At 34.6% G+C, this 16,413-nt stretch overlaps 2 protein-coding genes across 2 annotated transcripts; one reads left to right on the top strand and one right to left on the bottom strand.

The window, feature by feature from the left end:
• The first annotated feature begins 5,719 nt into the window (after positions 1-5,719).
• On the top strand, positions 5,720-8,700 carry LOC136211022 (uncharacterized). Its single transcript, XM_066002518.1, has 3 exons — positions 5,720-5,857; positions 6,643-6,797; positions 8,482-8,700. The coding sequence occupies exons 1-3, from the start codon at positions 5,788-5,790 to the stop codon at positions 8,497-8,499; spliced, it is 243 nt and encodes an 80-aa protein (XP_065858590.1). The 5' UTR covers positions 5,720-5,787; the 3' UTR covers positions 8,500-8,700.
• On the bottom strand, positions 8,637-9,549 carry LOC136211020 (NAD(P)H-quinone oxidoreductase subunit S, chloroplastic). The gene has a single exon (XM_066002517.1). It carries the CDS (start codon positions 9,492-9,494, stop codon positions 8,772-8,774), a length of 723 nt encoding a protein of 240 aa, XP_065858589.1. The 5' UTR covers positions 9,495-9,549; the 3' UTR covers positions 8,637-8,771.
• Positions 9,550-16,413: the final 6,864 nt, after the last annotated feature.

Raw genomic sequence — 16,413 nt, 5'->3', positions numbered from 1 at the left:
GTTTGACACGAAACAACCAACGAGACGTAATGATATTGCAATTGGATGGTCGGGAAACTAGAATCCATATATCATTATCTATTGGTGCTTTAATCTTATCGGACATTGCCTCACGACATTCCAATAGAGTTGCTGATAAAGCGGTAAGATTGGGTTTCAATGCTTCATCTTTTACTGTAACTTCTATTGCCGCTCATTCTCTTGTAAGCTTGACGACTATTACTTCATTTTAGGGGTGGCAACGGGGCGGGGCGTGGCGGGGGCGATTTTGCATCCACCATTTCGTCCCCAATATTTTCGGGGGCAGTTTCGGGGAATCCCAAAAAAAAAATATTTGGAGATTTTTTGGCACCCATATCCGCCCGCACGGTTCTCCATGGGTTTCAGAGAATCCCCAATCCCCAAATAAAATTTAAAAAATTCACCAAATTTAACATTCACCACGTGTTACTGGTATAAATATCAGTTTAGAACGGCAATAAAACGAAATTATAAAATATAACTTTAGAGCAACAATAAAATTAAATTAAATTACTGATATAATAAAAAACTTAGCATTCAATATCAGTACTGATATAATAAAAAAAACTCAGCATTTAGTACTGATATATCTAAATATATGTGATATACCAAGAGTAACAATAATCCAAAATTAAAGTACTGGTATAATAAAAAAACTCAGCATTCAGTGATGATATATTTAAATACATATAATATACTAAGAGCAGCAATAAAACTAAATTAAATTATTGTATGTAGATAATAGTATTAGTTAACTTATCACAATACTGATTATTTTTTTAATCACATTTAAATACTAATTATCTTAGACATATATATATATATATATAAAATATTTTATTTTATTGTGCGGGGATTTTACGGCCGGTTTTTTGGGGGCAGTTTGTGGATCCCCGCGGTTCGGGGATAGTAATACTCACTCCCGTCCAATTTTAATGTTCATGGCTAAAATCTCCCCCGCCCCCAATCCCGCGCCCAAAATTTTCGGTTTTTCTCTGACCCTGTCGGTTCGAATCCCCATGGATTTCGGTTTTTTTCCGCCCCATTACCACCCCTACTTCATTTATATTCAAATCATTCTTACAAAAAAAAAAAAAAATAGAGCATGTAAATTATCTCTTTTATTATTGGATCAATAGATGACAAAATTGTGAAACTTGTGAGTGGGATAAGGGGTAGGGCATGTCTTATAAGCGTGACTGAAACGGTATGAATAAGTTGTGTGATATTGATCTATATGATTTGATAGTCAACTCAAAATTATTTACCTTCTTAAATATTTTTTAACCTTGTGATTAAGTGATTTAGAATCAATACAAGTTCAGTCCAAACAAAACCATGTTTAAAAAAAAAAGTGAACATTTTCTTTAGGTGGTTCATAGTTAATGTAGGTTGCATATATTAAGACTCGAATACAAATAGCATGTTTGATTCAGTCGTTAGATGATTTTTTTAACTAATAACTATCAGTCGTTAGTGTTCAAGAAAAAAAAGGCCGCCTGAACCGTCTAGATAAGAACACGTTTCTGAATAAAAATGATTTTATTATTATTATTTTGTAATTGATTGTTGAACATTGTCTGTTGTTATTGAATGTTGTTTATTATTTTTGGATTTGTTCTCTTCTTATTTACATATTTAAGATTTTAAGGATACTGTTTTATAATTTTCGGTGAATTATATTACCTATAAGAATTATTTTTATTTTTATTTATTTTTGTTATTTCAGTGATATTGTTGTGAAATGTTGTTTTTAACATATTTCTAAAAATATATATTATAAAAATATAAATTAATCTATATTAACCTATTTATTATTATTATTTTTAGATTTTCTTCAAAAAAAAATTATTATTTGTAGATAATATAATACATATTTTAATTTTAATTGCAGTTATATAATAACTTATTTATTCACAAATAAAAAATATATAAATCCGATTAGTTCTCAAAGATCATGTCCGTCCAACTAAAATCTAACGCTTTTTACAATATTATTAATAGTTGTTTCTCAATTTTAACTAAATACATAAAATAGGATTTAGATTCACGACCCGACATGAGCGGATACAAATTCCAAAAATATATAATTCAATTTGACCACTTCAAATCAATGATGTAAAAGCAACTCTCTATAAAGTTACCATGTTTGTAGGAAACAAAAAATTGAGAGTTCTTGACGGGTCTAAAACTTGGCATTATTTTGTTCTTCACTTAATAATTTCTTTCAACACGTTTTTACTAAACAACAGATTCTATAATTTGATTACTTCATTTTCTATCTCCAAGTTTTACTATTTAATCACCAATTTTCTTGAAAGTTTTCTCTAATTCAAGTCCTATTTCTTATACCATACTATTTTGAAGAATTTTAGAACGAAGTTATGACTTTTTTTAAGTTTAGACAGTGATGTGAATGAGCCGAGCTTAATGGAACCTTTTAGATGTCTAAAATAAGACAGAAAAAAATGTAAAGAGGAATAGGGGATTAGTGAATATCCACTTTGATATTTAAGTCAGTGGAGAAAGGATACTGAAAGATATTGGGGGCATCAGACCCCTAAGAGAGATTTTGGGTTCTAAATTTAGGTGAACAAATAGGAATCACAACAGGTAGAGTACCCGGGGGTAGTGCCAATCTCAAACGTTTACCTGTTTATTTTTTAATTATCTGTACCCATCTCATTACCCTAACGGGTATACGTTTTGCATCCCATACACATCCCAGTTAATTCACAGGTACCCACGGGTACCCTTACCCGTTAAGAACCAATACATAAAACAAAAAATATTATAAATTTAACAAAGTATAAATTTAATAAATCATCAATCTAAAAGTTGAACAAATTGAACATTATTAATAAGAATAAAGTAACTTAATAGTATCACTTAATGGTTGAAGAAACAAAAGGTTGAAGTTTGAATCACACATCTTACATCTAGAAAACAATAATATTTTTTAATATATAAAAGATTTATGACGATTACTGAGTACCGAATACCTTAAAGGGTATTCACATACCCGTCTCATACCCTTTTATATAGGGTACGGATAGTCCTATTAGAGTCGGATAGTGTCGGATACCCGCGGGTACAATACCTGTTGTCATCTCTATGAACAAAGAGAATGAACTGGGTATTTTTTTTTATATTGTGTACCTTGTATTTATAAAAAAAAATAGATTATATGTTCTAAATGAGAATGAAACCGATGTTGAAATATAATTTTATATTAAAAAAAACCTGAGCTATTAGTGAAACAGACATTGTAATGTTTGGTTGGTATTTTATGCATGAATAGTTCTTCATAAATTAATGTTTTTCCAGATTTTTCTATTTCTTTTCCGTTCTGAACTGTCCTAACTGTTTATAAAATTCAGATTCACATTACCTTCTAAATGTTGATTTTCTCCTTGATTTTGATTTCTTTCTTAATTCAGATTGTTACCGTTATTGCCGTCATTCTCTCTGGTGACTGCTGCAATATAAGACATTTTCGAAGAGAAATGTCGCAGACAATAAACATGAATCAAGTTTGAAGAATGCAAGAACGAAGGAGAATGACTAAGATTTATGGGAAATATATTTGTTCTGATACTATAACAAAATCTCAACCAAAAAGAGAAAGAAGAAGAAAGAGAATTAGATTCAAAGTTGGTTTACAAGATAAAAAGTAAGGCTTTATATATAGTCTTACTGTAGTTTCTGAACTTATCCAAAGTACTCTACATCTTCCATGTATGTGTCTTCTCATTACATGTACGTGTCTCCTTGTAAAAATTTCTAAATATCCAGAGCACTCCAAATCTTCCATGTACGTGTCTTCTCAGCATAAAACTTCTTCACCACGTGTCTACCTACACATACCCAAACCGCACCATACCTCTATTTCTAATTTGCCTAATAATAATGGATTTGGAACCTCTCTTGTTTACCAAAAACATTAAACCACATTTGAGGCTTAGTTAAACAATAACAATTATATTATTAGTTAAGTTTTTCTTTCATTAATTCTAAAACTCAACACATAGACTCAACTATAATAGAAGTATGGAGACAGAATACAATTGTTTCTAGTGAATCAAATTTACCTCCTCCATTTTAGTCCTCTACACATCTAATCTATAAGAATGAGGTTATTCATACATCGAACATATCACAGTTCCTCATAATAATTTTATATTATTATTTAAATAGTATAATATGTATTTTAATTGCATTTAATAATTTGTTTATTAATAAATAAATAAAAATAGAACAAATTAATCTCTGACTGATTTTCGATTAATTTTCAAAAACCATGTCCGTCCGATTAGTGCCTAACATTTTTTACAATCTTGAAAAAGATAAGAATTAAAATTATATTTATTATTCAATGTGGCGCTTAGTTGACATAATTAATTTTCTTATGTATCACAATAATATTTTAGGAAGTTCATGTACAAAAATTAGCCGGATTGACTTTATTGAAATCAAATATGAAGTTTGGTAATTTTATTGAAAGAAATAAACTTCAGTGATATTTGTGATATATATTCCAAACTTTAGGGGATCTCGCTGCAATGTATATCATTAACTAAGTGTCGTGTTGCATATATCTGATTATTATAGTCGATGTGTCACAAATGGGACAATCATGTGGCACATTCTAAGCTTAAAAAATTTATATCATGTAGTGCTTAGTTGAAAGATAATCAACTATCTTATGTGTCACGTCGTTATTCTAAGGAGTTTGTGCATCCAAATTGGCTAAATTGACATTATTGAAATCAAATATGAAGTTCAGTAATTTTATTGAAAGAAATACAGTTCGGTGATGTTTGTGAAATAGAACTCAAACTTTATAATGACCTCAGTGCAATGTATATCATTAATTATATATCAACTAAGTGTCATGTTTGATATATCTGATTATTATGGTTCATGTGTCAGAAATTTAACAATCATGTGATACATTCTAAGCAAAAAAAAAAAAAAAAAAAAAAAAAACTCACATGATTATTCAACGTGATGCTTAGTTGACATATAATCAATTGTCTATTGTGCCATGCTAATTTAGCCGGAATGATAAATATCGAGTTCGGTAATTTTATTGAAAGAAATAAAATTTAGTGGTGTTTATAGAATAAACCCCAAAATTTCAGTGACATCCGTAAAATATACCTCTAAAATTTATGGATTGGATAGAATTGACCAAACTTGATATTTAATTGTTCTGTTCAAACTCTGCAAGACTCATACTATATTCACATTAAACTCAAGGTGATCGGGGCTGGACAAAGCTAAAAACAATTCATCTTCGAATCTAACTCAGTTCATCCAATTAATATATCTATATTTAAAAAAAAATTAAAATTAAAATTAAACTATGATTTTGAACCATAAAATATAACAAGCTAAAGTTAATTAATTGAACCGAACTTAATATATATAATTTTAACTAAACAAAAAAAATTTTAAAAATGATAAGAAATTAAATTTATAATAATAATAATATTTTTATTTTTATTTTTTGGAAAAATTATTGTTATTCATTATCATATAGTAGTGGAATCGAGCTTTTTAAGACAGATATATATTAAGCCCAATCCATAAAAGATGAGCTTGGTGGGCTGGGCTGGGCCGGGGCGGGGCGGGCCGGCGGGCATGAACCAATCTACTCAAACCATCTCTAAAATTAAAAAAGTAATAAGAAAAAAAAAATCTCTAACATTGCGTAAAAACGCGGAAGCTTTGGTGCAAAGAAGAACGTAGAAGACGAAGAAGATGGCCGGAGCTCAGGCGTTGAAGAGAATCCCTCGCATCAAGTTTCCTCAGAGACACCTCAAATCATCTGGTTGGTTCCTCTCCTTTCCTCCATTTTTTTTCTGGATCTTCTCTCGCTTATTCTTCTTCTGTATGTTTTCATGTAATGCTAGCTTGTGTTTGGTCTTTGCTCAATCTCTGATATGAATTTCCTTATTTCCATTTTGTTTCGGTTTTCTTTCTCGATTTGGATTCAACGCTTTAATCTCTGGTTTCCATTTTTCTCATTCGCTGTTCTTAATTTTTAAAATTGGCTGGTAGTTTTTATTCGGACCTTGATATTTTCTGGATAATTGTAGTCTGACTTAGAAGAATACCATAGGTTTCTTAAGTTAGTGTTTTCATTTCATAGTAGTTGCAGAATATTTGTGGATTAGGCTGAGACTTCTTCAATAAATTCTCAAAAGCTTGTTTCTACGGTGTAAAATGCACCACCGCCACCCAAGTTTGGTTTCTGTTCACAAAAGTCTCTGAACTTCATTCAATAAAATCACCTTAACGATTTCAATAAAATTATTCCGGCCAATTTGTCTACAAAAGTACAAAAACTTTGGTGGATATTAGAAATCAGTTGACTATATGCTAACTAGATGCCGATATTCCAAAAACAAGATGATTTTATTCAATGGCCTTTGTGAAACAGATTCCAAACTTCAGTGATTGTTGCTGCAATTTACCTTGTTTCTACGAGTTAGAAAATGTTGATTGAGTGTGTGATAAGAGAAATGGATATCCGATGTTATCTATTTTTGCGTCTGTGCATACTGCACACACACATATACTTTTCAAACAAGCATTAAGGAAAGTAATTTGCAGATTCTAAATCCCAGACTCAGATGGCTAATTCTGCAAGTGGAAATGCTGATCATACTTTCTTCTCAAGTTTGAAACCTCCAGTGACTCTTGGAGGGAAAGCTTCTCTTCAGCCAAAACGAACACCTCTCTCCAATGAAGAGATTGAAGCTATCTTGGTATGTGTAAAAAAATTTCTTCCTTGATTAGTGTTGGAACTGCATTCACTTGTTCCACTTTCTTCATTTTCTGTTATAATATGATTGGCCTTAATGTGAACTTTTGATGTTTGAACTCGATTGAGCTTGTATGTGAGAAAGAAACATATAATTCTATGTTGTAGTTTGATTAGCTTTAAATTATGACCAAACTGTATAGTGGATTACTTGTTGCACTCTCATCATGTTCGGTTATGATACTTTGTTTTTTTCTTCTATAGGGGGAGTCAAATTAAGTGCTGAACGGTTGTGTTGAATATCTTTTTGGGATTGAGATTTTTTTGAACTTTTGGAGCTCATATATATGTTCGTAAAACTTTTTGTTATTTTCCCTCTGGAGCATCTATAAACTTATTGGTGATGAGTGATTCGAGAGAATGAGACCTGATGTTAGAGTTAATGCACTGGTTTCAGATTATTACTTATTTCATTTGTCAACGTAGAAATCCTAAATTAGAATCAGAATTCCTCGTGCTAGCGAAACTGGAACTAGGATAGCCTCAGCTAATTCTGGGGTTCAAAAGTTAGTTTTTGAAGTACAAAGATATTCATTCAAGCCTTCTGATGTCATGTTGCACTGGTTTCAGATTATTACTTGTTTCATTTGTCAACATAGAAATCCTAAGTTAGAATCAGAATTCCTTGTGCTACCGAAACTGGAACTAGGATAGTCTCAGCCAATTCTGTGGTTGAAAAGTTAGTTTTTGAAGTACAAAGATATTCATTCAGGCCTTCTGATGTTATGTTGCACTTATAAACAGTTAGCAATCTGCATTAACTCCAATTTTTTGGCTATTGGAGAATGTTTTGATTTCTAAAGATAGGCACCCTCTATTAAGCTGGGATTAAAGGCATTGACTGTCACGGAAGTTTGGGCAAAGTTTCGTCATGGTCACTAAACTTCATTTTGTGCCAATAAAATAACTCAACTTGCAGTTTGTTTCAGTAAAGTCATTTTGACTGGTATCCATGAAAGTTACACCAGAAAGATAGATGACGAAGATGGTGACTATTGACTGGTTTTCAGATCATTGCCATGTAGGAATCCTAGATTATATAATCTAGATTAATTTTATAATTTTTGGGAAATGTCATGTGTGCGACATGTGTTTACATGCCACTGTTTTTTTATATGCAGCAATGCTTTGGAAGCCAGTCAATAGAAATCCCATCCTCATTATCTTTCTGGTGTAAAATTTAATGAAAATCGGTCAAAGTGACTTTATTGAAACAAATTGCAAAAGTTGAGTTATTTTATAGACACAAAATGAAGTTTAGTAACCGAGATGAAACTTTGCTCGAACTTCAGTGACCGTGAATGATTTTAACCCCTATTAGCCGTTGTACTTTTCTTAATCACTTTGTTTGTGTAGACAATTTCTAGTTAAACCATAAGTGGTTAAGAATTGGTTTACTCTGCTGTTGTTCTTTAGTTATCTACTATCTAGTTAGTATGCAAGTCTTGTTCTGCATATGGTTCTTTTATAGGGGTGGCAATTCAGGCTATCGCTTCAAAATCGTGTCATGTTATTGTATGATACAAATGCAAAGAAAATGATAATCCTGTCATATCAGTCCGTTGTCTCTGTAAATCATGTTATCGTGTTAGAAATTGCTAATTGAATGCTCTGTGTCCATTTTGCAGTTGGGTGGCTGCATCTGATTTTCTCATGGAGCTTCAGTAGAGGAGCTAAAGATTTTCATTCTAATTCTTACTACTTAAAGCATTATAAATTCAGTGAAATTTGTCTAAGCATGATTTATTGAATTAATTTTTCAACATTAAACGACTCGTAAAGATGATTAGAAAAAATTAACTTCCTTTTCGTCATTTTCTAATACATTAATGTTTCATTTTGTCTAACGTCTGGTCTTTACAAACAGAGTTTATTTCTGAAAACATAAATGCAGAACAGCAAAACATGAACAAGAAGATCACTGGGGCTCCTTTTCACTCAGTTGTTCAATAATAACAGACTTTGGATTTTTACCTGGAGGACCCTTTTCCCTCTGTGTAAGCTCTTCTAGCCGGAAAGTGATTAACCGATCCCAGATTCCTCCTTCGAAAAGAACCGCAGCCTTTCCATCAGTGATCCGTTGAACAATGCCACAGTACATATGGTAAGGACTATTGGCGTTACTCACAATGGCAATCATACCAGGCATCAGAAGTGGCAATTCAGGCGGTTTTGGATTCGCTGAGGTTGTTGTATTCCCCATCAGAGTCACTGAATCAGAAGCTGATGGTTTTTTCGGAGGCGGGTTTTCCTCAACGAACTTGATCAACCCTTTCTCTCCACCCGGAAATCCACCTGTTAACCCCATAAGCTCCTTGTCAAATGCATTTTCAGGGACACTTTCAGTACCAGTAGTTGAAGTTTCTTCTACTGTGCCTGAATTTTCATCTTTAGCAGCAGATTCTGATGCTTCAATGTCTCTAGTTAGCTCTTTTTCTATACCTTGCTCTCCATTCAAGAGCCCTCGGCCTCCAAGAATCTCGAAAAGATTGAATTTTGCACATGGTTTTAGCTTAGATTTTGATTCCTTTGGGATCAGAGAGTGTGGCCTGTGATTTTGAGGACGGTTGAAGAGGTTATTTTGTCCAAGAAAGTTGGATCTTAGTAAAGTACCTTGTAGAGGAGTTATTGAAGAAGCCATGGATTGGCTATTGAGAAGCCAGCCTTGTCAAAAAGAAGAAAATGCCTCATCTTCAAATGCTGTCCACAAATTGGATATGAGTTGGATGGTGCTATCTTTTTAGTTATTGGCTACTGAAAATTTACATCGTTGTCACTAGTTTTCTTTGATCCATTAATTGCCCCTAAATTTTATTAACGGGCCCAGTACCTGTGGAGTTTGGATATTCCACTTCTAATGTGCTGAGTTTGGATAGAAGAAAATTATATTTGTCCTCATCTAAGTTCTGTTGACGGGTTCGGGTACTTAAGGAGTCTGGATACTTTCTCGATCCGCTTCTAATGCGCTGAGTTTGGATAGAAGAGAAAATGAAATTAATTCTTCTCTAGGTTTTGTTGATGGGTCTGGGTACCTGTGTAGCCCGGATACCTTCTTGATCTGCTTCTAATGCGTCGAATTTGGATAGATAAAAATGATATTAGTCTTCATTTAGGTTCGTCGGATGCGTCGAGTTTGGATAGATAAAAATGATAATAGTGCCTTCTATGCTTAGGCCCTTCTATTTTTTGGAATGGGTTTGACATTCCTAAAAAAAATAGAATGGATTAATTCTATATATTAATATTAATTATTAATATATATATATTACTATTTATAAAATAAAAAATCCAAATTTAAAGTTCAAATTCTAATTGAGAAGAACTTTTCCTCTCTATTATATTAGGGTTAATACACATATTTGCCCTTGTATTATCACGAAAAAACAGATATGCCCTTATATCAAATAAACCCACAAAAATATCCCTGAATTGTCCACGAACCTGCAATTATACCCTAATCTAACAGACTTACTCATTTGACCTAACACCATTAGTCTGGTCATCAGACTACTAATATACCACCAATTAACACACTACACATCATTGTCTTCTTCCTTCTTTTAAAATTCAAAAAGCTTAAAAAGCCTCCTTCATCAATGGCAGTCATTTCCTTCCTTCTCCCTTCTTCCTGTTCACCAAGAGATTCCTATTCCTATTGAAGTATAATACATGGGATTAAAACAAAGTTTTAATCGAAAAAATACAAGCACTATGTAATATTATTCTCAGATACAAGCAAATATTAATTCTTCTACCAGTTTCTCCAAGTATATTCTTTCCATTACTTTCTTCTCTTCGCTTCATATTTCTCAATTTCATCACCATTTCCATTACTCCTCAGGCGCATCTTCTTTTACATTTCCTCGACTTTCAATATCAACTGTTTCAGGTATGTCTCTAGCTTCAGACTCACAATTGTTTTGCGATTCGACATTGTTTTGTGATTCTAGCTTTTGATTAACAGCATTATTCACTAGAGAATTTGAAGTTAAATTTGATTCAGATGCAGATGTAGATGCCGATTTAGCAACATTACCTTTAATCTCAGGCGGCGTCGCCTCTTCTTCTTCTTCTTCAACGTTTAATTCTTCCTTTGCTCGACTTTCAACATCGACTGCTTAATTGAAAGGCTTTTTTTTACTGGTTTTACCCAAGGGGTTTTGGGCAAGAGTGAATGAGGGATGAAAGTAAGAGAGAAATGTAGGAGATGAAGTGAGGGAAGAAGGGAGAATGAATGGGTGCCATGGATGAAGGCTTGCTAAGCTTTTAAATTTTTCAGAGAAAGAGGAGGAGGTGGTGTTTATGGGGATAACGCCGTTTAGGCCAAATAAGTAAGTCTGTTAGATTATGGTATAATTGCAGGTTCGTGGACAGTTCGGGGATAGTTTTGTGGGTTTATTTGACATAAGGGCATATCTGTTTTTTCGTGATAATACAAGGGCAAATATGTATATTAACCCATTATATTAAGTATAAATTTTAATTTTTATTCTTATTCTTAGACACTCAGGGCTACATTCAACCTCAACGGGGGCTACGCCAGGGTGATCCCCTCTCCCCCTTCCTTTTCATTCTCTGTTCGGAATGCCTTACTCAAGTCCTAAACAATGCTGAAAGAGGGGAAATTTCAGGGAGTTAGACTTGCCAGAGGCTGCCCAACTGTGTCTCATCTACTGTTCGCTGATGATGCACTTTTGTTCTGTCAAGCGAATGAGCTGAATATCCATAACATCAAGATGGCTATTATCGCCTTCTGTGCAGGCAGCGGTCAACAAATTAACATGGAGAAGTCATCAATTTTCTTTAGCAAGAACACACCACAGGCTAAGCGGGAACAACTAGCAGGTTTGTTGGGGATTTGATAGGGGTATTTTACTCCTATCTTTTAGCGTGATTTACGGATTAATTTTAGAAGAAATGGATAAGTTTAATTGCAAAAATAGAGTGTTTTAATAAAATAACGAAATAAAAATAAATTCCGCACTTTCGGTTAATTTTCCTTGTTTTTGATTAATTTAGGAAATAAAACGTCAAGCTAACTCGGCTCTCGAGAATTGTATTTCAGGTACGAACAAGGAGTGAAAATCCACCACAAGACGCGGGGCGTGAAACACCAAGTCAGAAATAATTGCCTTATCCACAGACACCACGTGGGATCTACTCAGCATACGCGAGGCGTATACCACCCTACGCGAGGCGTACGACATATGTCAGAAATGATTAGCCTAATCCTGAAAGTCAGACTGCATGGTCTCCCTGAGTCAACTATCCATACGCGGGACGTACCACCTTACACGCGGGGCGTGTAAGGAAGTTCTTCAATGCAAAAAGTTCAGAGACTCATTTACGCGGGGCGTGCTTCAACTACGTGCGGCATAAAAGACCCAATTCAAGCAATAAAATCTCAGAAACTCAAACACGCGAGGCGCATCCCAGTCTACGCGGGGCGTGTTTGAGACAACAAGATCTGAAATTGGTCCACATGCAGGAGATTTCTGACGGAATGGGCAAACACGCGGGGCGTTCCACACTATACGCGAGGCGTATTATGGGAATTCTGCACAAAATCATGCTCCTCCATGCTTGCACCTTGTGTAATTACAATTTTACCCCTAGCTTGATGTGTATAAATAAGAGTGACTAGCATTCATTTCACAGACCTTTACACACTTGATATATTACTTATAGCATAGGCAAACTCTTGTCATTTTAGATTTTGTTTTAGGCTTTGTGTAGCTAGACTCTTTCATCTTGAGAGCTTGTTCGTTGATTCCGGCATCCCGTCAAAGTTCTGTTCTTCCTCCGTTCACCAAGCTCGAAAGCTCCACCTCCAAGTCCTAAGAGACGGCTTTGAGTCCGGTTAGCTAGTTCCGAGGGTGGATTCTTCCCTTTACACTTGCTAATTAGCTTGTACTCATCCTATGTACTAGGCTTGGTTGTAATTCATATTTACATTCCCCATATTTATAATTTATGATTCATAATCTCTTTTTCTATATATGTGTTGATGTTTGTTACTTGTTTTGATACTCGTAATTGATTATTGTGTAGGAGAATATGATTTCCGACGCCATTCGGGCTATCTTTAGGGATTCATATAGGTGTTGCCTTACCGAAAGTGACGCTCCAGAAACCGTAGGAATTGACAAGCCACGGAACTTACGGGCCCTAATTTCTGGTCCCAACCATTAGACACTCCTTGACTAGGAACCACGTAGTCTAAGTACTTCACGGGTCGATCACACTACACATAGTCGTCATTGTAAGAGCAAAACATTAACCGTATATGCATTAGGAGTCATTATTTATCATACTTATAACTTATCGCCATCCGCATCATTTCCTAGAGTTCCGTTATATAAATTTGCCTCACTCGTAGTTAGGAGTAGTTTGTAGTTGGTCCCCATATCAACCTCAAAGTATTCACCGCTTAAATAACGTATAAAACCGAGTCGTTTAATACTTGTAATTATAAATCCCGTGGATTCGATACCCGATCTTAACCGGATTATTACTTGATACGACAGGGTACACTTGCCCCTAAGTAGTGACGTCTAGTAAAACATAGAACCTTTAGAAAGATCATACCCATACCCATAGCACATTCACATCACGATACATTCGTAAACCGCTATACTAGACGTTTACGCACATCAGGATTCAAAATATGGGGGGTCAAGACAAGTATCTTGGGCTTCCAACGGTTGTTAGCAGGTCCAAATCTCAAACCTTCTCGGACCTTAAGACAAGGGTGAGAAACCGCCTTGCTGGTTGGAAAAGGAAAATTCTTAGTCTCGCGGGCAAGGAAGTTCTGATCAAGGCAGTTGCTACTGCTATCCCTATTTATTCGATGTCGTGCTTCCTCCTACCTGCTAGGCTCTGTAAAGATTTGAATAAGCTGGTTGCTAAGTTTTGGTGGGGTAAAGAGGATAATCAGAGAAAGGTCCATTGGGTGGCATGGGACAAAATGTGCAGGTCTAAGGATGAAGGAGGAATTGGCTTCAGGGATCTACAGGCCTTCAACCGTGCCCTCCTTGCAAAACAATTCTGGAAAATTATCAAACACCCTACGTCCCTTCTTGCTCGGGTTCTCAAAGGTAAGTACTTTCCTTATTCTAACTTCATGGAAGCTCGGGTACTTGAGAACTCTTCATGGGGTTGGAGAAGCATATCTAAGGGTCGGGATGTTCTCAAAATTGGCTTAAGGTGGCAAGTGGGAAACGGGAGATCAATTCGGTGCTTCATAGACCCTTGGCTGCCTGAAGCTCCCTCTTTCCTTCCTAAACCAAAGAATGCTACAATCTCTCAATCCATCAAGGTCCATTACCTCATCAATTATGGTGCAGGGTCTTGGAATGTTGAGGCTGTTAGAAACCTTTGTGCCGAGGAGGATGCAACTCGGATTCTTTCCACCCCTGTTAGTTTTACAAATTGCAGGGACTCACTTGTCTGGCATTTTTCCAACTCAGGGGATTATCTTGTCAAGTCTGGCTACAGGGTGGCTCTATCTCTCAGTCAAGCAACTGATTCATCTTCTATCCAACCCCTACAATTCTCACACTGGCAATTAATCTGGAGACTCAACATTCCAAACAAAATAAAAATCTTCATTTGGCGCCTCATCCTGGACAGATTGCCAACTGGTGAAAATTTGCAAAAAAGGGGTATTTCATTGCTACATACTTGCCCATATTGTACTAATATTGAAGATGTTGTCCACCTTTTCTTCTCATGTGAGAGGGTAAAAACGATATGGTTAGCGTCATCCTTCTCCTTTCGACCGGAATTAGATTGCATCGGTAACATTGCTGACTTTTGGGGGCTGTTGGGTCGTTTATTTGGCCATGATCCCCGTCCTCATGAACTTATTCCCAGATTTTGCTTCCTCCCATGGCAGATTTGGAAGGGTCGAAACGATATTATTTTTAATCAAAATGTTTGGAGCACGACAGAATTTGTTGACAAGGCCGTGGCCCAAACTGGTGAATGGTTCGACTCTATGTTGGCCTGAGCTTCTTCACCTATGCCGTTTTCTGGATCATTTTCACCAGGCACCAGTACCCCTCAAATTCTCTCCTGGTCCAAACCCCCCTTGGGATGGATTAAAATTAATGTGGATGGGGGAACCTAGATAACAAACAGAAGAGGTAGTGCAGGGATTGTTGCTCAGGATCACTTTGGTAAGGTTTTAGCTTGCAGAGCTCGTCTCTTTGAAGGAATTTGCTGTCCTCTTACTGTCGAAGCCCTTGCAATGCGAGCAGCTATCGTTTTTTGTGCGGATTATAATTTTTCCAACATTATACTTGAAAGTGATTCGGCGCAACTCATCAATGTTTTATGCGACACTGATTGCCAAGCTCCAAGTGCTATTCGGACCATCGTGGAAGACATCTGGTGTCTCTCTTCTTCTTTTTGTAATGTCTCTTTCGTGTTTGTCAACAGAAACTGTAATTGGATAGCTCATCGTGTAGCTAAAGAAGCCCTTTTGATCGAGTACGTTTGTTTGAGTGATATATTTTGTATCCAATGGCTTCTGGCCAACTTGGTTCTGTAATCTTTTGGCTACTTTGCCTTCTTTAATATATATATTCTTCTGGTAAAAAAAAAAAATCTTATTCTTAGAATATAAAATTTTGAGGTTTTGAGATTTGAGCCTAAGTATCTGTTTGGTTTCTTTTTTCAGAACTACTTTTGTCTTCTAATTCTAATTCCATACTTAAGATGAGAAGTGTTTTTAGTAAAATTTTGAAACAACTATTGTTTCAAAAAAAATATCTACTACCTACTAATAATAAAAAAACCAGAAACAAGCGAATCAAATGGATCTTAAACTCGTCTAAATTTTTAGGGCTTCCTACATGAATATCATATTTAACTATAAATTTACAACTAAATCAGATTGTCAAACTTAATTATTAACATGTCATTATTTTCTATATATAACAAATAAAGTATGATTTTATTCCCTAATTTAAAAATTATAATTCCAATTCATACATCCTAAACCCTAGACAATATATTCTATACCCCTAATCTATAAACTCTAGTTCTTAAAATAGATTAAAAATAGTGATTTTATTAGGTTGATATAATTCAAAATTATGACTTGATACAGTTGTAAATAATTTTTAAAATATGAATTTCTGTGTAATTTTCCCAAATTTTTAATAGGCTAATCAAACTGGCTCTAAGCCCGTCTGAATTTCTAATAGGCTAGGCTTGGTTCAGACGGAATGTTTTTTAAATTTAGAGAAAATTATACAAAAATTCATCTTTTAAAAACTATTTACAACTATGTCAAGTCATAATTTTGAATTATGTCAAACTATTAAAATCAGTAATTTTAATATATTTTAAAGATTAGAATTTATAAATTAGAAGTCTAGAATATATTTTCTAGGGTTTATGATTTATGAATTGGAGTTTAGAATTTTTAAATTATGATATAAAATTATAATATATAGAGAATAATGACACATTAAAAATTAAGTTTAGTGATATGACTTAGTTGTAATTTTGTACTGAATTATGATATTTATGTATTTGACCCTTAAATCTAA

Source organism: Euphorbia lathyris, chromosome 1 (assembly GCF_963576675.1).
Source record: "Euphorbia lathyris chromosome 1, ddEupLath1.1, whole genome shotgun sequence".
Lineage (NCBI taxonomy): Eukaryota > Viridiplantae > Streptophyta > Magnoliopsida > Malpighiales > Euphorbiaceae > Euphorbia > Euphorbia lathyris.
The sequence above is the reverse complement of the archived record's forward strand: the minus strand, read 5'-3'. Positions and strand labels throughout refer to the sequence as shown.

Coding starts and splice junctions, on each gene's coding strand:
- LOC136211022 (XM_066002518.1), top strand. CDS start 5,788: ATGGCCGGAGCTCAGGCGTTGAAGAGAATCCCTCGCATCAAGTTTCCT. Junction 5,858..6,642: donor GAGACACCTCAAATCATCTG/GTTGGTTCCTCT, acceptor AGTAATTTGCAG/ATTCTAAATCCCAGACTCAG.
- LOC136211020 (XM_066002517.1), bottom strand. CDS start 9,494: ATGGCTTCTTCAATAACTCCTCTACAAGGTACTTTACTAAGATCCAAC.